The sequence below is a fragment of the Amblyomma mixtum genome, chromosome 8 (genome assembly GCF_055824585.1).
Source record: "Amblyomma mixtum isolate Tamu chromosome 8, ASM5582458v1, whole genome shotgun sequence".
In the NCBI taxonomy this organism is placed as follows: Eukaryota; Metazoa; Arthropoda; class Arachnida; order Ixodida; family Ixodidae; genus Amblyomma; species Amblyomma mixtum.
Genome location: NC_143019.1, coordinates 33,999,651 through 34,024,955, shown reverse-complemented (window position 1 = coordinate 34,024,955; position 25,305 = coordinate 33,999,651). Strand labels below are relative to the sequence as shown.

At 49.1% G+C, this 25,305-nt stretch overlaps 1 protein-coding gene across 1 annotated transcript in view; it reads left to right on the top strand.

Moving 5' to 3' along the window:
• The window catches only part of LOC149331985 (sperm-specific sodium:proton exchanger-like), a 33,847-nt gene extending 9,225 nt beyond the window's left edge, over positions 1-24,622 (top strand). Inside the window, exons 6-22 of the mRNA XM_089557449.1 lie at positions 579-843; positions 1,705-1,848; positions 3,063-3,228; positions 5,846-5,927; positions 6,826-7,028; positions 8,592-8,693; positions 9,355-9,441; positions 10,228-10,322; positions 11,127-11,187; positions 13,046-13,333; positions 14,281-14,487; positions 15,985-16,167; positions 16,631-16,795; positions 17,564-17,689; positions 18,439-18,531; positions 22,743-22,943; positions 23,957-24,622. Of these exons, the coding sequence (XP_089413575.1) occupies positions 579-843; positions 1,705-1,848; positions 3,063-3,228; positions 5,846-5,927; positions 6,826-7,028; positions 8,592-8,693; positions 9,355-9,441; positions 10,228-10,322; positions 11,127-11,187; positions 13,046-13,333; positions 14,281-14,487; positions 15,985-16,167; positions 16,631-16,795; positions 17,564-17,689; positions 18,439-18,531; positions 22,743-22,943; positions 23,957-24,151 (2,663 nt within the window). The 3' untranslated portion in view covers positions 24,152-24,622. The remainder of the gene's footprint in view (positions 1-578; positions 844-1,704; positions 1,849-3,062; positions 3,229-5,845; positions 5,928-6,825; positions 7,029-8,591; positions 8,694-9,354; positions 9,442-10,227; positions 10,323-11,126; positions 11,188-13,045; positions 13,334-14,280; positions 14,488-15,984; positions 16,168-16,630; positions 16,796-17,563; positions 17,690-18,438; positions 18,532-22,742; positions 22,944-23,956) is intronic.
• The last annotated feature ends 683 nt before the right edge of the window (positions 24,623-25,305 follow it).

The window sequence follows — 25,305 nt, the reverse complement described above, 5'->3', positions numbered from 1 at the left end:
TGTATACTTTTCTCTTGAGAGATATTGGTGAACTGCCATTCATGATCTGAGAGAACCTATCATATGCTCTCCACCCCATTCTTATTCTTCTAGTTATTTCCCTCTCATGATCCGCAAGGGCATCTGCATGTGGTCAAAGAGCGCCATGGCACAAGGTATTTTCGTTTGCTCAAGACCCATTTCCCAAGCATTTCACCCTGATTCAGCCGAGCACCAGACCAAGGGAAGCTTGTACCATCACCGGTGGGTGCCTGGCGGCACTGAGGATCGAACCTCGCACCTTCCGTATGCGAGGCGGATGCTCAACCACTTCTCCATCGCTGCGGTGTTAGGCATGTGTGTGTCCATATCGGAGGGAACCTGGAGGAGAAAACCAAACGCGCTTAAGAAATGGAAAGCGAGGTGATCGTTGACAGACAGCAAACACAGTTGAGGGTAGGCTAGCTGAAATTATGAAGACTCTATGTTCTTGTTTAGGACATTCAACGAGACAGAGCTTGGCCGGTATTAACTATCCTTTGATAGCTTCAATATCGAGGTTCACTGCCCCGCCGATCTGTCTGCTCCCCTCTGTGCAGGCGTGGTGACGTGGTTCGCGTGGTTCGTGCTGGGCAGCCTGGTGCTGGGAAAAGCGGTGGGTCATGTCATGGCCTACGTGCTGGACCACCTGCACTACGAGGCGACGCTCATGTGCAGCCTCTCGCTGGCCTCCGTCTACGTCACCTACTACCTGGCCGACCTGTTCATGTTCCGGGGCGGAATGCTCGGCGTCATCGCCATGGGGCTCACCATGAAGGCCTGCGCGACCTCGGCAGCCATGACCGATGATGAGCCGTTCCTCAGGTGTGCACAGTATATGCTCGTAACGATGTAGCCACGACGCGATCTGACCCGGTTGCCATTGAGATTGACTTCAATCTAAAGGTCCTAGCCTGAGGTAACTGCGTGAGATTTTCCGAGACGTTAGAAGGGCCGTCCTACCAGGTTCACAGGTTGCTTAGATGTACAGTCCAAAGGTAACTGCTTCTAAGCCGTGTAGAGTGGTCCTCGAGCACCACGGAATGATGAGCACAAAAGCACAAGACATTCTTCATGTATAGTGTATACTATAAGAAGTAAAAAGAGAGTGCTCTAGAGGACAGCTTACTACCTATTTACTCCTTCCTGTTTAGAGTGTATAGTGTGCACTAGTAATGATGCAGCCACGACGAAATACACCCAGGATGCCATCATGGTAGACTTCGAGTTAGAAGTCGTGGTCGCAAGTAGCGTCGCGAGATATGTCGAGTCTTCAGCTGGGTCGTTTAGTGCAAATGCCAGCCAGTTGAATGCACAGTGTTTGTACAAAATATACTTATAAGAGTATTGCTTCTAAGCCGTGTATAATGGAGTTCTTTGACATTCCCGGAAGTCAGATTCCTAATGGCTGAGCATCAGAGTTCATTTAACCTAGGAGAGATCAGGGACGCTGACGATTTAGAACGAATCATACGGTTTGGTCGAGAAGCAAAGCTGCTGACCTGTACATATTCGGCAAACGGCTTGACCATCAGTGGCGCCCGCGAGTCAGTGCGAGCAGCAAGTTCTCTGACCCAGCAATTCTGATCAGTGCACTGATGTCGTTTTTTCCTGAGTTAGGAGACCTATGGCCTTAGCGAAGCCTGCCCCCAAATGTTCTTAGCCTCGTAACTCTCCGGCGTCCAGGTTCTGGAGCACATACCGGTACGTGCTGGCCGTGCTGCTGGTCTTCCTGGCGTCGATGCGCGTCGGCCGGGAACTGTCGAACATCCGCAGCTACCGTCCCGTCTACATGCCCACCGTCTACTGCTTCGTGCGCCTCAGCAACAGGTGCGGACACGTATCAAAATCACGCTCCGCTCGTCGCTGTGCTCTGTTATAGCATAGTCATAGAGTTAAAGCATAGGTCGAACCGCTATCTTGATCCGCTTCCGCGAGGCGCCACAGCGCATGCGCACACCTCCCTGAGGGCGACAGATGGCGCCACGTACCCGTCAGGTGCATGCACGCCTGCCGCTTCTCGACTAAACAGCGCGTAAATCCTTCCAGGTCCAAAGAAAGATACGAAGAGGGAGAGGTAAAAAGATGCATTGTGCTGAAGGGTGGAGAGGTAAGCCGGACGATAGCGTCTCTGGGCTACTATTCCTGCTACTCCTCACTAGTAGAAGGGAAAGAAGGCAGTAATACATACTGGCAAGGAATAGTTACCATCATGTACAGCCGGGGACAAAAGTCTCCGCATCACGTGTTCCTCAAACGAAGCCGATAGCTCTGTTATTAGTCTGCGGCTGGAGACCACACTTGTGGAGGTAAAAGTTAAATTTTTGCTCTTTCATCTCCACAAGTGCGATCTCCAGCCGCTCTCTGATAGTAGAGCTATAAGCTTCGTTTGAGGAACACGTGGTCCGGAGACTTTTGTCCCTGACTGTACATAGAAAAGGGCCAGCTGAAGTATGTGAGAAGGCAATATCCTAATCGTTGGCTTCCGTCCTGTATTTTTAAAGACGGGCACGGAAATGTGCGAAGATTAATCTTGTAGCAGCACGAAGCCCTTTGAAGCCGTTTCGAGTAATGGTTTTGTATCAAAAAAGGATTACACAGTGCAATCAAAAACTTCGTGAAAAAGACCTCAAATGTGGTACTTCAGTATTTAGATGTATTAAACAGCTTGTACTAGACTTGAAATTTCCTCCTGGAAGCAGTGAAGCCGTTGACGGATGGAAAAAGCTCAAAAGCTCAACGATTTTTCACTTCTTTTTTCCGCCAAGACCGGTATCGTCGAACTGCAACTTGCGCTTGTGAAACACACAGAATACCAAGGAGTCCTATTAGCGAAGTATGGAACGCATTTATGATTTTTTTATAGTTAAGTAGTATTTCGCACGCAAAAATGCCGTACTGTAGCTGCATCGTCTTCCTTTTTCTGGCCCTTGAAGCATGTGGGACATATGCGTCCCGCTCCTACACAAAGGGATAAAGGAATCAATGTACACGTTAACTCAACCTATGTGAGTAGGGTGCACTGATATCCTCTCCCCTCGCAGGGTGATCACCGTGGTGGTGCTGTTCCCGGTGCTGAAGCGCACGGGCTACCATCTGACCGGGCGCCAGGCCTTGGTGCTTGCCTGGCTCACGTTTAAGGGCCCTGTTGCCATGGTGGTGCTGTCCACGCGAGCCATGGGCACGCTCGTCTACAAGCACACCATCGCGGTCAGCCATTCCTCTCTTTTCTTCTCTCAATGCTCCGGCTCTGAGACTGGACATTCCTTCTATATTGCTGTTTACTTTATAGCGATCGTACTTGCAACGACAGTTTTAGCTCAGTCTTAATGAGAGAAATTACCGCTGCAATGTGCTGGTAGTTGTCACGCTTATCTGTCCAGGCAGTGTATATTGCCACAACTGTCCCTTTCAGCCACCGGCTTTGCATATCCCATCTTGAAATTCAGCACAGAACGATGACGACGGAATATACGAAAAAATTTAACAACATGCATATGTCATCACTACTGCCCATTTCTGTATTATCACGTTTCTGGAGCTATTATCTTGTTTGAGCACAACAATTAGTTTGGATGTTTAAGCAGCACTCTTAATTTTTTTCATCGTCCTCGTTTAGCGTGTTCCGCTGAATTCCGAAGTGCTTTCAACGTGTAGCAAACCGAAATTACGGTGTAATTAAGCCTATGCAGCTTTCACAATAACTTTATAGTCGGACAAAAATTTTCGCCGAGGACGAAAGAGTCGTGGTTTTGTTCTGGCCCCGAAAACAGGTGGCTGTAAGCATATACCAATACGCCTAGTTACTGATCGGCTTGTCAAAAGTTGCTGGTATGCCTGAGGAAGCGTTTAATACCATTATAACCTTGTGATAATGAAGGCTTACCACAAATGGTACCATACGTGAGAATCATAATTCCCCCTGAAATGCAATGTAATGACACCCCCATTGAGAATATAAGAATGGTTACAGCTAATGCATTTCAACTCCACTTCAACTTTTTTATAACCAAGTATGCCGTTTCGCGTTTTCGTGATAAGTAGAAGCGAGCAGGAGTAGACGCCCGCCAGAGTTTGGATGAAAAGTGACGACCACCTCTGGCCTTCCCACTCAAGGATTGTCCCGCTGGGGGCTGTCATTCCTGCACACTATCCACCTCCATTTTTGCTTCAGCTAGACGCTTCGTTTCGGGACCGAATCCAAACGTCTAGCGTTCCACTTGTCTTGCTATGCTCGCGAAAGTCTATGCGTCGCCTCAGGGCTTTACGTTGGGGCCTAATTTCAGCGCATCATTCAGCATGGGTAGTTTCAATGCTTCATGACGCCAACTCCTAGCTTCGCGGCTAAATTGTAAGTCTTCATCTGGACGCATAATGCCTTCTCCTCCCATGTTTGGATTCACCTTGTTGTCAAGGTTATTTACGCGGGCACGCATCATTCAGCGTAACATGTCTGTTATAAAACAGTGAGCTTCCTTGGAGGCGTTTGTCCCCAGCCATAGTCAACAGAGACGAGTGTTGTGCGTAGCATTCCCGAGCTTCTATGCGGTGACGGCCGTCTGAGGTTCAGTCAACCGGAAACTCGTTTACTCTTTTCACAGCGTGGTCGCGCTTAAAGGGCTCCTGATCGGCAGGCTTCGAAGTCGTATGCAAACTAGTGCAGTAAGTACGTCGGGTGGCTGCGACCGTTAGCAAAGGCTGACATTGAGCCTGTTGGCGCATGGAGGTATAAAACTGCTTGACCGCTGCTTCATTACGGCAGCTTTAACAACGGTGGCGAAAGAGTAATTGACAGTTCTTGCCAATAAGAAGAAAAGTTACCCGTCTAGTACTGCTGCATAATTACATGTGTGGAAATCTGAAGGCAGATCTTACTGATTGTGTGAAGCTGGCGAGAACTAGGAGAACACGACATGTACAGGCGCGGCCATAAGTAAACGGAGCACGGTATTGCGTTCGAAGTGCAATCACGCTTTCTCCATTGGTAATGAAGAAGCGTTGGTCTACAAGAAAGCCCACCAACCTCCGCTGCCAGCATGCGCGCACCACTGCTGGAAATTTCGATTAGGCGACGCGTGAAAAATATTCGAAGGCAGTTGCGTGCTCTGTTTACTTTTGTCCGCGCCTGTACATGAGCAGTCATTAGCACCAATTTTCGCATGAACTATTGGGTTCAAGAACAGTTTTTTTTTGCGAATACTGTCGCGGAGTGGAATGGTCTTCCTTCGGGTCTATGTAAATCTAAGTATTTTGAGAAGGAGCTGGAGAACTTATTGTATGACTTCTAGTATCGTTGTTTGATGACTCTGGATTTGTGTCCTGTTTATTGACTTGCGGTGTTGTAGCTGATGCTTTTACAGTTTTTTTTTAGTTATATGTCCCTCCTGCTTGGGCCAACTATGGCTTGCAGTATACTAAAATAAATAAATTTTATAGCAGATATGTTTGCCCAGAAGGGGGTCAGGGACCCTTTAAGTTGAACCTACTGCTGAGCAGAACTAAATTTTCAATGACGCGCGTTGAAACGGAACGTGGTTGGCAGACACTATAGTACGCCAGGCTATCGTACAGGCGCGAGCCAGTCGTTAATCGTTTCTACTTGCGAAGTACGTTCACAATGTTTCCATAGCCCTTGATTTGCTGCCATAAGCTATGCTTACTTCTCTAGTGCCAATGAATTGGGAGTAATATACTCTGTGAACGCTGGTACCACCTTGCCGTTACCGATGGTAAGGGAAGTCACTTTGGTACGACTCTCGTGAAGAACATTGGGCAACCAAGCTCCCGACGGTGTTACTGCGCCAAACCGACTGGCTGTTCTTCGCAGGAGCGCTTGGCTCGGATACTCTCCGTGGTCGAGGCCAACCTTATTCCCGCCTTCACGATCTTCCCGCTCTTGAAGTTCCTCGGTGAGCTCACGATATGGAATCACTTCCCTACGTACCGTCAGCGTCAAATGGTTTGGTTTATTGGCCTATTGGGGTTTAACGTCCCAAAGCACTCAGGCTATGAGAGAAGCCATAGCGAAGGGCGAGCGTCAAATTAAACGCAAACAAAGCAACCAAAACGTGAGCACAAGCAGTATACCGCCTTAAATGTATGACGTGCTAGCTTTAATGAAGAAATTTCCATATATGCGGAATTCGTGGCATGCGTAGTCATGGTATGTGATTTGATTGCTGGCGGATTGTAATTATGACAGCACTGTTTTGTGAACCTCTGATTCTGCTGAGCCATTCTGCGGAAAAGGGAATTAAGAGGCCTCCGCACTCCCTCGGCTTCCCTGTGCTGGGTGTGCTGCTTGTAACATTCGATGCCGACCAAGTAGTTCTGAGACGAATCTCAGAGGGGGGAGGGAGGAGGGGGGGGGGGGGCACGCTTGCATGCTGTGTCCCCCCCACCCTAAGCGAAAGAGGGGTCAGGACCCCCTGTCCCCACCCCGATTTACGCCGCTGAAATTTGCGGCTAGCAATGCTCTTGCGAGATCTCAAGCAGATTCGAATGCAATCAGTCCCGCCCTTGTGTGGCAGTTTCAGGGCCCACATCCTAAGCAGCACGGGTAATTGGGCCAATATTGGAAAGGCGTTGGTAAAAGGCGGTCATACAAAGGGCCGAAGTGAAATATCTAATGGCAATATTGGCAATATTGGACCGATTAACTCTGCTGCTTGGGATTCTTTGCCCCAGAAACCGCCGCCTCACAGAGGGTGACAGTAACACAAAGCCGGCCAAAAAACGCGACAGGCTCCTTATGCTTTAGCATAACAATGCACGGCCTTGGAACCATGGATCGAACAACTCCTGCAGGGCTGCTAAAGCTGGACGCGCCGGAGTCGGCTCGCGTGCGTCACTCCATGAAGTCCATCTGGGACGCGGCCACCCGGTCCCGCCAACGGCAGCGCACCCGGCAGGGCTTCAGCGGCGCCGACTGGAAGTGGATCGAGGAGCGCATCTACCTGACGGACATGCTCTCGCTCGGCTACCAGCTCCACAGCGGACTGACGCAGAAGGTCAGTCATCATCATCATCATCATCAGCCTGACTACGCCCACTGCAGGGCAAAGGCCTCTCCCATGTCTCTCCAACTGACCCTGTTCTTTGCCAGCTGCGCCCACCGTATCCCCGCAAAATTCTTATCTCCTCCGCCCGCCTAACTTTCTGCCGTCCCCTCCTACGCTCGCCTTCATTTGGAATCCACTCCGTTACACTTAAGGACCAGCGGTTATCTTTCCTTCGCATTACATGCCCTGTCCATTTCTTCCTCTTGGTTTCAACTATGATGTCATTAACCCGCGTTTGTTCCATCGCCCACTACTCTGCCCGCTTCTGATCTCTTAACGTTACACCTATCATTTATCTTTCCATAGCTCGCTGCGGTGACGTCAACTTAAGCTGAACTCTTTTCGTTAGCCTCTACGTTTCTGCCCCATAGGCGATTATCGGTAAAATACAGCTGTTGTACACTGCACCTGTATCGACACCGCGCACCCTAGTGGGTGCGCGGTACAGCAGTATTTAATGCAGGATCCATTTTACAGCTCGTACATCGCTAGTTCCGGTTGCATTTGCAAAAAAAAAACTTCTCAAATGAAACATTTGCCACATTCACTATGTTATGAGGAATCGCGCATATAGGCCTGCACCTTTCGAAAGGTCACAGCGAACTCTATTTAATGGCATGAGTTAATTGCGAGGGTCAATCCGAAAATATGCGTGTGATAGTGTTTGCGTCGCCCTTTCTGCTACATATGAGCTGCGTACAGCGCAACAAAACGTACAGGGTGGGTCGAAAATTCCCAGGCCACAGGTTCCCTTCTCTAGCCGTGTAGTGATGTTCTTACAACATTCTCTAAGTTAAAAATGCGTGTAGTTAATGGAGGAGTATTAGCCTCACTGGCAACGCCGGCACTGTAAAGACTGTTGCGTGGGAACTTTTTAACCATCCTGTACAGGGCCGCTCATTATGAAAGGGAATGCAGGAGCACGTGGCATCCGCGCCTCGCGAAGCGCTGCTGCTAAGAGCCGGCAGTGGGCGGTACCAGGCTCATGCTCGGAGAGAGCAGCTTGTCGTGCCTACGGCGCACGCGCATTTGGCGTTGATACTCGCCAGCTCTCAGCGGCAGCGCTTTGAGAAGCGCTAAGGCAACGCGCTCCCGTGTTTCCTTTCATACTGAGCGACCCTGTACATTTCAGGGCACTGAAGATGACGCTACCATCGTGGTTTCGCGCTGCAGTGGTGGAAAAAAAAAACTGCCGCAAAAAAGGGACTAAGCACACTGTATTATTCCTGTCATACTCCGCTGATAAATCACAACAGTAACGAAAATCCGCTTTTTAATGTTTGGCTATATCAAACAACCCAGATGCATCAAAATCCTTGAGCTAAAAGTTTCGTCTTGTGATAAGCCCCTTGCTTAGATAACAAGAAAAGCGCTAACAACAAACTGCTTTATCTCGCGGAGTAATTCTGTGCAGTGGTCCTGAATGCGGGTGGAGCTTCACTGCAGATTTAGGTTGTATCAGACAAGACCGAGGATGGTTCACCGATAACGGTGCTCCACCTCACATCGCAGGAGCCGATAAAACCGGCGCCGGCAAAGCAGCCGCCGCGAAAGCTGTCCGACAGGCTCAACCGGATCACCAAGGTCGTGTTCAAGGACGACACCGAACGCATGGTTAGTGCACACGCGTCCCGAACTTGCTTCGCAAAACTCGATAACTTTGACACTGATGCCGCAATTGGTGATTTTCGTGACCTAGAGAGGGCGCCTCAATGCATCCAATACGGCTACGTTTCGGACGACTGCTCTATGGTCAACCTAGGTTAAGATTTTACGATAAACTCGACCCCGTTTGTCGATGGTGCAAACCTAGTTTGAGCCAGGCAGTTTCTTTTCTCGAAGGCCTAAAGGAAGGAAATGAGAAAGAAGGAAAAAATTGCTGTCTGCTGTTGAAAAAGCCGGCGTGAAAGCGGACAGGACGACGGCCGACACGCGCTTTGGAAAGAATATAAAATAAATAAGGTTCTGGGCTCAATTCTGAGCTTAAAATAAGGCCATCTTCGCCCCTGTGCGCTCATGACCACTCTGCATTGGCGTGAACTTCATCAAATCATTGCTGTACCCGCCGAAGTGGCGATGACGATGCTGATACGGCCGTACCCTTTTGACCGGATGTTCGCAGAATAATTTGGAAGAGCACAAATGCCCATTTACTGTGATGACCATGCGCATTAAAGTGGCCAGGTTATAGAAATCTGAGATCTCCAACCACGGCGTACTTTGGAGCGTAATAAATAATCACCGATTCATCTAAGCCAAGTGTTCTCTCTCTCAGGGTTCGTCCTTCTGCATCGTGCCAAGCCGCGGCAACATCATAAAGGCCTACAGGGAGATCAACAGGAACATCCGCACCATTCAGAGGGTTAGTGTCCAATACGTCCTCTTACAGTTTACAACATCCAAAGCCAAAAACTTATATCCTCCACGTTTAGCGCAGGAGTGTCTGTAGATTTCACTTCAATTGGCAGTTACCCTAAGAAAAAATAGTCTCAAAGATATACCATAACCACCTGCAAAGACCTGATTGGACTTTTACAGACCTGTCAGTTCCTGGACGGCCCCCTTAACATCCCGTATATACCTGTGTGACCACATACTAGCTTTTTAATGAAGATAATCTATTCCCAGTTTACTTCATCGAAGTACCATACTCGACGAATCGAAAAATGAATTAGCTTGACCAAGCCTTCTTTCTTTTTTTGACAGAAAAAGAAATATATCGAATTAGGTTCCCCTTCAGTATGTATGCAGAACATTATGTAGACATTAGGTCTAAATACTGATATGCTACCTGATCAATGCACTATAATTTTCTAAGAAAGGGGTTCCTAACTGCTTAACCGTCAATTTTGATTACCAAATGCTTCTTTCGTTCGAGTATTGAAAATCTAGACAGTCTATAAGCAATCCGCTATAGACCATGAACTGTCCGAGGAAAATTTCCTAATGGCATCTCCCATAAACTTGCACTGGAGTTATCCCGAAGCAGCTGCGGTGCGCTGGGGCACACGGTCACGGAGTCCTATGTGCGCACCGGTGTTCGTTGGTGTCGTTTATCGAACATACCATAGTATAAAGGAAATGTCGCACGGGTAAGGAGTCATTTGTTGTTCGTCTTTTCGCGTGCCATATATGCACCGCACTGCAGGTGTCCTTCCGGAGGCAGTTCGAGAACGGTATGATCCACCCGGAGACGTACGCGAAGATTATGACCGCCCTGTATATGTCCCACAAGGAGGACTCGTACGTATCTGCGCACACAGCATTTCCCCTGAATCTCTACACTCCAAAAACACCACCTTTGTGGGCATTAGCATTTAGCATTACAGAAGCACCTTTTCACACTACAGTGGGTTTTGGAAAAGTACAAGTCACTTTCACACCGCATGAAAAAGCTTCTTGAACATTTTTGAGGACTTTCATCCTAAGAAAAAGTGCACAGGTGATGAAAAGCTTGAGTGCAACTGTCACACAAAATACTGCATGCTTCAGTGTTTTGGTGCTCAAAGCAAGTATTGGTGAGTTTGTGTTGCTATTAGTTCTGGATAGGTCAAAAGGGCCATATGAGTGGGAATATATTTACTGTGCGTTTTATTTGCGAGTACCTTGATCACACTGCAATCCACCGCAAGCCGCTTGTTTCCAAAACTTAAAGCCGCTTTTTCCTCAGTATGCGATGCAATGGCAACATTGAAAGCGGTAGTATGGGAGCGAGGGTTTCTTTCAAAATGCAGAGAAACAAATTCTCGCTACTGTACCCATGTACAAGAAAAAACACTCAGAGAAGTCTCCTATCAGAATCTTTACTTAACATTGTCCTCCGGAAGCGTTGAAGTGCGCGTGCGCAGAACGCCGTGGGGACGCCAGATGGCGCCACGTTCCCGTCAGCTGCGCGCGCGCCTATCGCATCGGGACCAATCATCGCGTACGTAGCGGTACCCCACGGAAATGGATCCCGGTAACGGATCGCGCATCATGCTATGCTTTAACTTTCTTACATTTCGCTAGACATTGTAACATATACGTGGCTCCTTTGGTTGTACGCAGGTATCTCGACTTGCCAGCGATGAGGAAGCTACTGTACCTGCCTAGCTGGGTCTTTTCCTTCGTAAGTTGCTTGCTCGCTTCCTATCCGAAACTCAACAAGGCGCACAGAGTCAACTAAATGACAGCAAAAAAAATGACCCAATTTATGGCCGGGGGCGGCGAAGTGACCGTGACAGAGTCATCGAACAAACACTCAGAACGCCCACTCCTAATTAGGGCTCACATGTCCACCTGTGGTACCATATGGTGCCAACAGCCGACGTATGGTTGGCTCCTTAAGCCATGCAGTCCGAAAGCCGAAGGGGTCCTCCTTACGTGGCTCATTGTGGTCACGTAGGCAGGGCCAGACCGACCTGTATAACAATAATAAGGGTCAGCGTGTGAATGCGGCAGTATTCGGTTTGGTTTGGTTTATGGAGTTTAACGTCCTGAAGAAACTCAGGCTGTGAGACACGCCGTAGTGGAGGGCTCCAGACATTTTCGACCACCTGGGGTTATTTGCTGTTCCCTTACACCGCACATTACACGGGCCTCTAGAATTTCGCTTCCATCGAAATGCGACCGCCGCGGCCGGGATCGAACCCGCGTCTTCCGGATCAGCATCCGAGAACCATAACCATCGATCCACCGCGGCGGCTGCGACAGTATTCGGCTGTGACTTTACCACTTATGCTACCTTATACCACCGGTACCAAGTGATACCATATATTGCATGTTACCATTAGAACCATGTGTGGACCTTTTTACCACCTAGCTTAGAGGGCCCCTAGCCCGATTTGTAGATAATACCAAGATTTCTTGGCAATGTGACCAACACAGGTCTCCATTCTTCCCTAAAGTATGAGAGCATCGTGCTGTCGGTGACCGCACTATGTTGATGGCACAAAAGCCAGTTTAGAGTGTGGCATAAAAAACAGCAAATTGCATCCCAGTAAAAAAAAAACATTGGAATCAATTGGATTTCCAACTGGTTCCAAATGGTTCCAATTGGACTAGTTGAGTTTCCACTGGTTCCAATTGGATGGTCCAAATGGACTATACAATTGGACCAGTTGGGTTTCCAATTGGTGAGGCTAATGGGTCTTACCGATTGCATCCAATTGGACCGCCCAACTGCACCCAATTTCTCCAATGAATATTTGCATATTTGACAAACAAGGTAGAACTAATATGGTTCTTGTAATAAGAGCTATCAGCAGCTTAACCTACTAAATTGTATTCATCTACACCACCACTGCAGGTGAAATAGGTTAAATAACTGCGCTCAGTGGGCCAGCGTCACTGGCCCCCCAGCATGAGAGCCTCAAACTGGGTATATAAGTGGGAGCATAAGTATGTTCTCTGGATGTACGTATTGAGCTAATATATGATACTAGTGCCTGAATGTGCAGTGTTGCTTGTGTGTGATATATGTGTGCCTATTGGCTTTGATTTCCATAAAAACATGTTAATTTCAATTCCGTAGAAAAATGTTGATTGGCACTAGGCACAGCATTCCCCTGCAGTCCTCATAAATCAGTTTTCCTTTTGCACATTATAATATGTTAAGTTGTTGAAGTATTTATCCAAGATTCTAGGGCATATTATTCACAAACATTTAGCTACCTCTCTCAATGAACATAACATATTTTGTGAATATTTTCTGGGTGAAATAACTACCTGGCCTAATGGGTCCAATTGGCTAGTCCAGTTGGGTCCAATTGGTTGGGTGGCTAGAAACACAACTGGAACCAATTGGTTCCAATTGGGGAATCCAATTGGAACCAATGGGAATGTCCAATTAGTTCCATTTGAAATGTCCAATTGGTTCCAATGTTTTTTTGTTTTGTTTTTTTACTGGGATATATGCCGCATCCGCAACCAATCCAGCCACTCCCGCCGCAGTGGTTAACACGGGCCTTCTCACATCCGCCACGCAGAAGGAGAAGGTGCTGTCGGCGCTCCCCGAGCCGAGCGAGAGAACCAGCAGCACGTCGACGAGCAAGTGGGGCAGCGAGCTGCTGTCGCCCAGCCAGGTGGTCAGCAACCGGCTGCGCAGGGCCCACCAGTGTGTCCTGCTGAACGCCCTTGCCGCGCTCTCCATGGGCGCCGCGCTGACCGGCGTGCTGCTGGCCGCGCTCGAACACCACTCGCCCCTGCTCACCACGGCGTCGGTGGCGCTGCAGGGATGCATCCTGCTCCTGCACTCGGCCGAGCTCGTCACCATGGTGAGAGGCACAGCTCCTGGTCCCAGCCGGCATGCAGAGCAATGGAATGCGCGAACGCGCCAAATGCTGCGATTATACCTGACGTTTCTGGGTTGCAGAAACAAATACCGAGAATGCGTTGACTCGCATGATCAATGCTCTAAGTCGACCTTAGAGCATACGCTGCACAGAGCTATGTCGCGCTGAGAACACATCGTAAATTTAATGCGACACTTTCCGAATGACGTTGTTATTGTCATGCGGTGAAGACAGAATCACTAGCAGTCCCTCAAAGATAAGGCTTTGTGAAGGTGGCGATAAATGAGACATTGATAAAAAAAAAACGAACATTTCTCGCTATACCATCGGTTCAATATTCTCTGGCTGCTAGCTGTAGGATGTCTTGTTTTTCATTTGGCAACAACCCTTCAACAAACAGTTAACGCGGCTTCATTTACGCATACCGTGCCGGAGTTATAAACCCCCGAGTGTTCATAATAAAAGACCGCAGTCCAAAGTAAACATTAGAAAAGAACAACCTGTTAACGAACCGACACAACACGATCGTGTTCCGCAATAGGCCCCACACGTTTAGTACGCCCTTGTTCAAAATTCTTCGGATCACATGGTTTGCTTTTCGGCCGTGTAGTGGTACACTTAAAGGACCTATGAAGTTGTAAACCTCTGTAATATGACCAGAACCCTCGAGCTCACATTCGCGGACATTTCTGACTTTGGTAGTGCCGTGAGGGCGCCACTGCACAGCTCTAAAGCGAACTGTGGGACCTCAGGACTTATGATCGAGACTGCATCAGTCCCGCTTTTCTACCCCGGGCCCTTCATTCTTCCCGCACGGCGAAGTTCCGATGCCAGCCCCGAGTCAAACAGTTACCGCGCTTTTCCTTTCTTTCTAACCGAACCTAATCGTGTCTGCGGCCTTGCATCGGCTGCGTTACCACACTGCGCAGTACGCCCGTAGTCCGTCGGCGTCGTTCCTGGTGGTGGACGCGTTGGCGCGGATGGACCTCGGCGCCTACCTCTTGCAGCTGGGCCTCTTCTGCGTGGCCGCCTGGTGCTCGGCCGTGGACCTGCCCCTGCGGGACTGCCGCTGGCCCGTGGCCCTGTTCATAGCGCTGACCGCCTGCAGGGCGCACAAGTTCTGGTCCCTGCGAAGGGTACGAGCTCAATGCATTACGCAAGGAGCGATCTCGCTTGCCTTATCGAGTACTTCAGAAGTTTCATCATCGATGCTAAATAATCACAAGTAACAAAAAGGTGCTGTACTGTGCACCTTCGCAGCACAACCGCGAACGCCAATCGCCTGTAGAGAAACCCAGGAAGTCGCATGACATTGCAGCGGCTCAGGAAGCGATCATTTTCTGCAGAAAAACTCATTGACACTGTTCAGAAGGTGGTCAATTAATATTGTGACGTCACAGTGTACTCGATTACTGACATAAGCGAAACCGCAATGCCCCTAAAAACTTAAACCCTCGTCCCCTCCATATAGTAAGGTGTTCTTATTCTATTAACACTTCCGACCATCTTTTAACGGTTCTCACGGAAGACGGGCGATAACAAAAATTTGTCACAAAAAGAGAGGTGACACATCAAAGTTGAGCGCTGTATTTTGTCAAATGCGTATTTAATGGGTGTTCCAAATCGGCAGCAACACAACTTGGAAGTTTATTGAAAGTGAAATGTCGCTACCGAATTACTAGTGCGTATGTTTTAAGGCTCGGGCCTCGAGGGCGTATCACCAGCTATCCTGCCTAGTACGAAAATAGGCACCGCGAAGACGTGCCCATACCAAACATTCTTAGATTAAAATTTTGAATTTTGGAAAACTGTAAGGCAGTGGTATAGAAATATTGAATGTAATGATGTATTCTTCAGACACGTAGGAAAATCGTTTCCATCGCTCGCTGTCAAGCGCGCAAAATAAAGTGCACTTACGAAGAGTGTCACTTGCTGAAAGTGCACTCTAGCACAGCTAAACGTCGTAACATAAGTGCACTTGACAAAGTGCGCACTCATGTCGGAGTGCGTTCACAGAACGCACTTTGAGCGCTGAGTGCGTAGCCTCGCCAGCAGCGACTTCAAAGACACATACGTATAGTGCATAAAAAGTACTTACAACTTTATTTTACATGCTATAATACTGTTTTTAGAAAAAAATCGTTCGTTGTAGCTACAGGCAAAGCAGCAAAACAAAGGTACGAGGTCCGATGTAACAACGCTGCCCGCCGCCATCTTGTTTGTTGCCGCAATTCTGGATAGTCTTGACTGGTCTTGACTTTTCTTCTATTTCTATTTTTTTTCCTTCGTTAAAAACGGTCGAACCTTGTTTTATTTGTGCTATCACGTTAAGCAATCAATTATTATGACACCTTTTTCTTTTCCATCGACCTCTTCATAAATTCCGTTCATTTTCTGTCGCCATTTTTTTTTTACTACGAGTGCACTTTGCTTGCCGAAAATTTGGATATGCGGATACATTAATTGTTATAGCGAAATCTTACAATATATAAAAAAATGCGCTCATAAACTCGTTCCCGTTCAAAAATGCTTTTGTCCAGAACTTTTGTGCATGACAGCTCCACTGATCAACAAACGCATTTTTCTTTCGCGATCGACTACAAAGCATTGCTCTCCGGTATACGCATGCGCAGGTCATCTCCGAGGCATGTCTGCGCTACATGGACCAGGCGATCAACCACCGCGTGTTCCGCATGTACGACATGGCGGTGGCGTTCATCAACTCCGAGGAAGAGGTGTTGAGCACCGGCAGCATGGCGCCCAACGAGCACATATCGGTCTTCATGCGCGACGAGGTCCGCAACAACAAGATCGAGGTACGGCTGACCAAGCTTTGAGTATACAGTTGAACCTCGTTATAACGAAGCTGAAGGGGACCGGTGATTACTTCGTTATAGCCGCAGCTTCGTTATAGTCAGTGTTGACCGAGCTTCCAGTCGCGCTGACAGGAATGCCATCAGAGGCGCTCTGCACTGTACTGTAACGCGCACTACAGGCGAAGGGCCCGCATATATGCAATACCCATCACTTTTCATCCATTTCCCTATCACCATGAGGTCATCCAATGTCAGGTTCTAGCACTGTTTGGCCTCAGATACTCTTGCACCAGTAAATACCGTTGATCATCATCATACCACCAGCTTTGCAATGCATTGAGAGTGTTCTCACAGCATCGCTGATGAGTGTCAACTGCTGGTACCGTAGCTGCGTCCAAGAGAGTCCATTTCTCTCGTTACAGAAGAGGGAATACGAACAATTAATGCACCGTTGTTTGCGCAGCTGCTGAAGGAGATCATCCGCATCCAGCAGCGGTACCCGTCGCTGGAGTGCGTGGCCCGGTCGCGGCTGATAGCGCGGCGCATCGTCAACTCGTCCCGGTCGGCCCTCAACGACCTGCACGAGAGCGGGCTCGTCGAGAGGCACCACTACACCGAGATAGGAACGGTGAGGAGCGACTGATTGATTGATTGATTGATTGATTGATTGATTGATTGATTGATTGATTGATTGATTGATTGATTGATTGATTGATTGATTGATTGATTGATTGATTGATTGATTGATTGATTGATTGATTGACTGATTGATTGATTGATTGACTGATTGATTGATTTTAATCAAAGAGAAAGGCCAGGCCACCACATAGTAACTCAGTAGTGTGTGGCTGGTAGCACCTCGCAAGTAACGACGGACAAGAAGATAGGTAGACACGGGACATATCGGCTGTGGAAGCAGTAGCAATTAAGGTTGGGAATAAAATGGGAGAGTGTGAAAAGGAAATGAGGAGGCAGCATCGGATGCTGCAACGTACTTGGCTTGCTGGTGAGGACGTGAGAATAGTTAACTTAAAGAAGCCGTCGTCTCGCTCTCGTGGTGTCTACTCCACTGCAGGAAGTTTGGCTGAATTAGGTATGCTCACTGGCAGGTGTTGCTTCAGCTCTCTGGCGCCCTGCTACAGTGGCTTGCGCCCTTTTCCTAGCTCTAGGCCCGATGAATCACATGCTTAGTTTGCTTCGAGCGCTATCTGCCGGCTACGAGATGACGGGTGTTATACGGGAGCTGATGGGCAACTTGTGACGTGTGCAACGAAGCCATATGCAATAGTCACACTTTCTGCCATCGTAGCATATGAAAAAAAAAGAACAGTGAAATGTGAAATTTCACTATTCTGAACAACGCGATGAACTTTTTCGCACCTCGTCGCCGGTGCAGCGCCTGGAGCAGATGACCCGCGACCTGAACCGGCTGCCCAGCTCGGTGTCCGTGCCCGAGACCACGCTCAGCTTCCTGCTCAGTGTACCCTGGTTGCCCGCCGACAGCGTGCCGAGGCTCAAGATGGTGGGTGCCTCATTGCCGCCACGAGTGTCGCTGTAAAAATGTCACCACTGCCGTTAGCGATGCGGCTTTCCACGGAAACCATCGCGGTGACACGCATAATTCGACCTCACGTATAGTTGCCGATGTTAGTACCAGTATGGACACCATAGTAGCAAAGCTATACCATAGAAGCATACAGCTGGATGTTATTGAACCCCAGATACGAAAATACCTCGCACAAATTTAGCAACTATGAAATGTAGCGGTCATTGTTACACCAGGATGCCAGCTCTACAAAATCGCTTACTTTCTTCTATAGACGACCCTGCCGCCGCTGCTACAGCCGCATACATTTTCCCATTCTAAACCTATGAGGTGATGTTGTGAATTGTCATGCTAATTAACGCACCGTAATTGTCATCAACCGTGTCCCCTTCCTCCGGTCGTGCGCATATGGATAGATGCTCTTTTAAGACATTAATCCTGCCTTCCAACGGACTTTTTTTCTGTCACTTTAACCTAAAAGAGTAGGGGGCGCTTACCACATAACAGAACTCTAATTCGCGACTGTCCTCAGTTCTACGAGTGCGTGCTATATATGCAGTGTCAAACAAGGCGTCGGCCGTCAAGCTGTTCGTGAAGACGCACTATAGCGAAAATGGTTGTCTGTACACATGCACAGTTTACCAGATCCAAGCACAATGAAGCTTGCCTTCACTACAGTTCTTGCATGCTCTCCATGTCGTTTTATTTCCCTACTTCTATCGCAGCATTACTGCGCCAGGTACAAAAAGGGCAAGAAGCTTGTGTCAGTCGGGAAGCCGCACCAAGCCATCCACATCATCTTCTCCGGAATAGTGAGGGTAAGCATGGCTGATCATGTACCCGTTCGAGCCTTGTTATGTTTCCTCCCTCGGAAACAGGGTTCTAAGCTACAGCGGGTGTACAGTGCACACGGTTAGAACTACAAAAACAGACCTTGCGTCGAACAAATTATTACGCAACAAGAACACAAGAGGCACACTAAGAAAAAGAAACTCGATATTTGTGTTCTTCATCGTCTCATTGCTCTAGTTTGTTCAGAATGAACAACCAGCAAGCCCAGCAGAGACCTCGTTCCCTCTTCTGTACTCATGGAACGGGGGTGCTGCGTGACTTGTCCCTACTTCACCTAGGCCGGAACTGTCTACAGGAAAAAACCACAGTTAACTTTAGTGTTTTTCTTTTGTGTGGGTGAGAGTGAGGTGCGAAGTGCGCATGAGACTGCATGCTCTTGCCCATCTCAATGAGAGTTAACACATAACCCGCCATTCTCCATAACCGCGTATGTACCAGCGGGTCCCATAATAGTGGTTCTGTGAGCCAAGTCATCCGATATAAATTAAACAGGTAGTAAAGGCTTCCTTCTTGAAGGAGTTCGAGAGCGGCTCTATGCTGAGGCAGCTACGCTCTGAAAAAAAACTGACTTGTGAACGGCATAGTTGTCGCTGCCGCTAACTGTTGGCTCAACCGCTAACCAATCAGAATGTTATCCACCCGCCATCGTGGCTGCGGTTGCTTTAGATCATTAGCACGAGATCGCGGTTTCAAGCCCTGGCTGAGGCGGTCGCATTTCTGAATAAGCGAACAATAAACACGCCCGTGCGCTGATCAACGTTAGGGCACGTTGAAGAATACTAAGTTGTCGAAATTAATCCGGAGCACGAGAGCGCGTTGAAGATGGACACAGGACAAAGGTGGACAAAAATGTTTAAAGTATATGCCCTCCTCTACAAAACATAGTTGCTGTGTCGTCCTAATATTTGTGCAGTGCGTGTTTTCTCGCCGTTCGTATTTGCCTGGTTTAGAATAACTGCCGCCGACGTTGCTACTGTGTTCAGTCTAGTTACCAAGATTACTGGACGCTAACCAAATTCTAGAGGCCCGTGTACTGTGCGATGTCAGTACACGTTAAAGAACCCCAGGTGGTCGAAATTTCCGGAGCCCTCCACTACGGCGTCTCTCACAGCTTTAGTCGCTTTCGGACGTTAAACCCCATAAACCAGACCAAACCAAAACTCCGTATTCAGTTGCTGATGAATGATAACGTGATCTTGGACCTGGGCCTTAAAAGTAATGCGGCCCAATGAGAGGGCACTTTAGAGAATGCGCCATCCGTCATATATGCGGCATATTTGCTGTAAAACACGGTTCTCATAAGTCTTGGGCTATGACGGGTTAGGCGCGGTACAACTGTCGTCACCCATTCTCCTTACTCCGTAGCTGTTCCCTTGTGTATGTATTTGTCTTTTAGTGACCATTCTCACCTATGGGGCAGAAACGTGGAGGCTAACAAAGAGGGTTCAGCTTAAGTTAAGAACAACGCAGCGAGCTATGGAAAGGAAAATGATAGGTGTGACGTTAAGAGATCGGAAGAGGGCGGAGTGGGTGAGGGAACAAACGCGGGTTAATGACATCTTAGTTGAAATCAAGAGGAAGAAATGGGCTTGGGCAGGGCATGTAATGCGAAGGCAGGATAACCGCTGGTCCTTAAGGGTAACGGAGTGGATTCCAAGAGAAAGCAAACATAGCAGGGGACGGCAGAAAGTTAGGTGGGCGGATGAGATTAAGAAGTTTGCGGGGATACAGTGGCGGCAACTGACAAAGGACAGGGTTAATTGGGGAGACATGGTAGAGGTATTTGCCCTGCAGTGGGTGTAGTTAGGCTGATGATGATTATGATGACCATTCTGGTGCGGTTTCCTGCACCAAGACTGCGAAAATGCCGGCAGTGTTTAAAGTCCACCGCAATGCCTAACCGCGCTCGCCCAGATCGAGGCCACCGACCGGTGCCCCAGTCGGCGGCCTCCCGTTCTGGCCAACACGGACTCGCTGGAGTTCTTCTCCGGCGAGGGCCCCTTGCGCGACTTCCTGGTCGGGCCGGGCTCGCTCGGCATCGTGGGCTTCCTCACCAGGGGCCACTCTGTCTGCGACGTCATCTGCGAGACCGACATCGATGTGAGCTGGCCCACCGGCCTTTGCCGCTATACACAAGGAGGCGCTGGAATTTCACTGACCCCGATTGTGATTCCTATTATTGCGAAAGCAATACTGCTTGCACTTTCAAGCCTTTGCCGTGACGCGGCGGTGCCATGAACCCCGTGTGACATCATGCGTGACGTAACGCCGAAGAGCTGGGCGACCATCTCGCGCCGTCGGAGGAAGCGGCGGTGCCTTCACCGGCGCCTAACTCCTGCGCTCTCCGCTAGGAGCGCAATTGTGGCGTTACGCCGAAGAGATTAGGCTCAACTCACGTCGCTAGTAAGCAGTAGCTGTGCCAGCGGCTTAACATTGCTTCGCGACGATGCCGCCCACCGCTAGGGAAGCTCGTCGCAATGCGCGTAAGAGACAGCAGCGAGCTATTCATCCTTCTCTCAGGTGCAAAAACAACAGCCGTCTACGCAGAGCGGCGGTAGACACGGCGGATGCGGGCTGAAGAAACGGATGAAGTTGCTTTCGCAATTTCCGGGCTTAACCAAGCTGAGCCTCTGCCATTTTTTTTTTTTGCAACTGATATCATACGACAGTGCACGTTGGTTTCAATGATCAAGCAGCGTGGAGGATTCTATTTGCTGCTTTTATTTTCGGCTGCATGCATTACGGTTTCATCAAAGAACGATCTCAAGAAAGCATTTCGTGTCTTAAAGGGACCCTGAAATGATTTCGATGAGCATATTCTAGTGCAACAGAGCTGTTGAGGTGGTCATTGCGAGTATTCGAGTCATATATTTGTAAGCTCTGCACGGACCCTATAATTTAGAAATAATCTTTAAAAGTCTCTGCTCGCAACAGCTCGCAACCGATTAGAGCGACACCTCACAGCCGCGTCCCCCACCCCGATGACATCAGTGGACAGTCTGGGAGAGCTGGAGATAGTTTCTAAACTATAGGGTCCACGCCGAGCTTTCAAATTCGACCCGAATACCCATAACGACCACCTCTACAGATCAGTTGCACTAGAATACGCCCATCGAAAACATTTCAGGGTCCCTTTAAAAGGCCTACACCCCACCCTTGCGCTCTTCCTTCGCTCCAGGCCTGTGCGATCCCGATGCCGCTGATGGAGATGCTGGTGGCGCGGGACGACTCCTCGCCCTGCATCCAGTACCGAATGTGGCGCTGGGTGGCCGTGCGGATAGCCCTGAACTTGCTGGAGGCACGCGACGAGTTCGAGGTGCGTTGTACTCCGCTATGCTGCGCACCTATCTTCGAGAACTGGGTTGAGACGCCACGAGAAGCGTACGGTTCGCCGAGTGGCATGCGGAGTGGAGTAATTTTGGACATGCTATCAGCTCATGAAAAGTGCGCAGAAAAAGCTTGTGCGATGTGTGTGTTTGGGGAACAAGTTTACGGTTTACCGAACAAATCGCTGCCTCGTGACCCTGAAAGAAGGTTGCTCAAGGAAACACAGAAGGGCAGTGGAGAGAGTTGTTTCACCAGCATCAGCACCGACAGCCAAAGCTGAGCTCATGAACAAAAAAACAAAGGCCTCTCCCAATGATAGTTTGGTTTGGTTTGTGGGGGTTAACGTCCCAAAGCGACTCAGGCTATGAGGGGCGCCGTAGTGAAGGGCTCCGGAAATTTGGAGAACCCCAGGTGGTCGAAATTTTCGGAGCCCTTCACTACGGCATCTCCTATAGCCTGAGTCGCTTTGGGACGTTAACTCCCACAAACCAAACCACCACTTCATCACTTCTATGTGGCGCCAGTGATGACTTCACTGTCCCTAGGAGTACAGCTAATCGGTCCAGTATTGGAAACGTATTGACAAAGGCAGGTCCGGCAAAGGACCAGCGTGAAACCATCCATTTGCAATATTGGGCCAACTACCTGAGCTATTTGGGGTCTTAGCTAACAACTGATAAGCTCCTCAGTGCCGCAGCTCCTAAGCTCATGTCCTAAGCTTACTCCTGTAGGCTTACTCCAGCGCAACTGACGGCTTAATATGACTCCCTTCCTCTGTTGTGGTCTGTATAGTTACGACTTCGTCCTTAGTACGTGACCCTCCGCCTTACATTTGTCGACGCTTGCGCAGACCGTGGACCCGGACGCCCTGCAGCGCTACGTCGAGGACGGCCGGCTGCCGTACTTAGGGCGCGCCTCCAGCCTGGTGCTGGACGACGACGTCGACTGCGCCGTGCTGGTGCAGGGCACCATGTACAGTCCAGAGAAGGGGCGCCGCGCCTTCCACGGACCCCAGTTCGTGCCCGACACCGTGCGTTACCTCGACATTCCGGTGAGCAAAGTGGTGCATACGACGTGGTAGTCGTATCTACGTAGCAGATACCACTGCCACGTGGTGATGAGTTCATTTCACGCGTATATTCGACCACCTTTGTTGGTCGGCCAGACAATGGCACGACGTAGTGGCGATGACCTTAAAAAGGAGACCGGCAACTCGTAATTGCCCATCGTCGGCCCAACAAGCTTCTTTGCCAGCCTTAAACAAACTATATCCGTGCTTAGCCTTGGCTCAACGTCGGTCCAAAGTTTCACTGCTGGTCACGTCGGCTGCCTGTCTAAGCCCGACTGTGGGCCCATTATAAATAATCACCAATTTCCGCTTAGAACAAGGTTTTTGCGAAGTAGCACAATGCAACCACTACGAGATGGCACGAGTGTAGGTGTTGCGTAGTAGTGTCTGCAGTGCGCATAGGCTTGTGCAGAGGAAGGAAAGGGGGCAGTGCACCCTCCCCAATTGGCAATTTTGTCCCCTATTGCTTCTTGCTATAAGCACAGGCGCTACCATGATCGTCGGAGAGACCTGTACACGCCTATAAGAGTGTGGATACCATTACCACGGCCGCTTGATGCAAAGCGCAAAGCTCGCTTTGCGCTTTGTATCTAGCGGCCGTGCCATTACTACGCACATAGTATATTAGCTCTATGCGCACATAGATATAGTGGGATACAACTTCAAAAAACAGCAGCTGCTAACACTGGGCCGCGGTCCGCGGCGTCCTGTATTACTCCGCTGGACAATCGCAACAGTAAACGAAGTCAGCTTTTTTAATGTTTGGCTATATCAACAATCCACGTATCAACATTCTAGAGCTCACAATTTTTTCCTTGTGATAAGCTTCTTGTTTAGGTAAGAAGAAGTGATAAGCAGCGCGACTACTTTTTCGTAGTGGAGGAATTCTGTGCGCGGAGGCTGATGTGGGCGGAGCTTCACTGCAGGCTTCAATCACGTGCAGTAGGCTACGCTTTGGAGGCTCGCTCACCCTGAGTCCTTTGTGGTGCGTGCAGGGCAACCCCGAGAGGCGTCCGCTGCCGGTGCTGTTGCTGCTATGCAAGCAGCGCTACCGGCTGCCCAACGAGCTCGACTGGCAGAACATGCCGGGCGAGTTCTTCTCCACCGAGGCTGCCGAACACTGGACGCGCCAAATCGCGTCCAGCCACGGGCCGCCGCCGACGCCCGCCTTCGCCCCCAGTCGGCGCTGACCGACGCACCGGCGCGAACGCGCGCGTATATATTTGTATATACATGTTGTATGATAGAATCCTTGATAAATGACAGCCGTACCGCCTTTCCGCACAGTTCGCATCCGCCTTGCAGCTCGTCGTATGCCAATCATCCAACGCCGAACACTGTTCCGACGAACATAGCGTCCTCTAGGCAGATTTCGTGTGAGCAAAGAACGCGATTTTTGATTGGTTCGTACCGGGCATCGCAGCGACAAACATGGCGAATTTTTGTTTTCACACCACTGCGCTTTTCAGAGATATCTAGGGAATTTCGTTCCCAGTCTGCGGTGCCTGCATTTTAATAGCTATGTTTGGGTGGTGTTGAATTAGCGGCTAGCTCTAAGAATACGCTCGAGTTGAGACTTGTTAACTATGTACGACAGTGCTAGATTTAAAAATTCGCTATTTGCATGCGAGAACAACCCCGATAATGACAATAAAATTGCATTATCATGTGGGAAGCTTTGTGTCAAATTCTTGGTGCCCGTGTTCTGTGCGATGTCAGTGCACGTAAAAGAACCCCAGGTGGTCAAAATTTCCGGAGCCCTTCACTACGACGTGCCTCATAACCTGAGTCGCTTTGGGACGTTAAACCCCAATAAGCCAATCTAAGTGCCCGCCAATTAAGCTCATCCGCTATATCTTTTTGCACTTAGTTTATGAATACAAACCTGGCCGCAGCGGCCGGTATTCGGTGGAAGTGAAACACTAAAACCACCTTAGCTCTGCCTTGAAGAGGCAGTTTGGAAGATTATCATTCATGGTAGAGTGCAGAGGCGTACACACAGATCATGAGGAACAAGTGAAAGATAACAGCGATGTTTGGGAGGGACTCAAAAGAACTACCATTCAGCAATAGATTCCAGGAACTCTTATTTGGTTTGCGTCTCAGCGGCATCAGGGTACTTTCCGGACACTTTGAGGTGTCATCACTGAGACGATTTCATCGCCTGAAAACTCGTCATATACTACAGACACACTAGACTTCCACGTCTGAAGAATTTACATGGTCTCAAACACTATGGAAACAGGCTCAATCATGCTAAAAACTGATGTCACCCTCTCAATAGCCTTTGAGCGGCTGTCCAGCTCTCTGTGGAACCGGTCAAGGCATTCAAACATTACCCTTC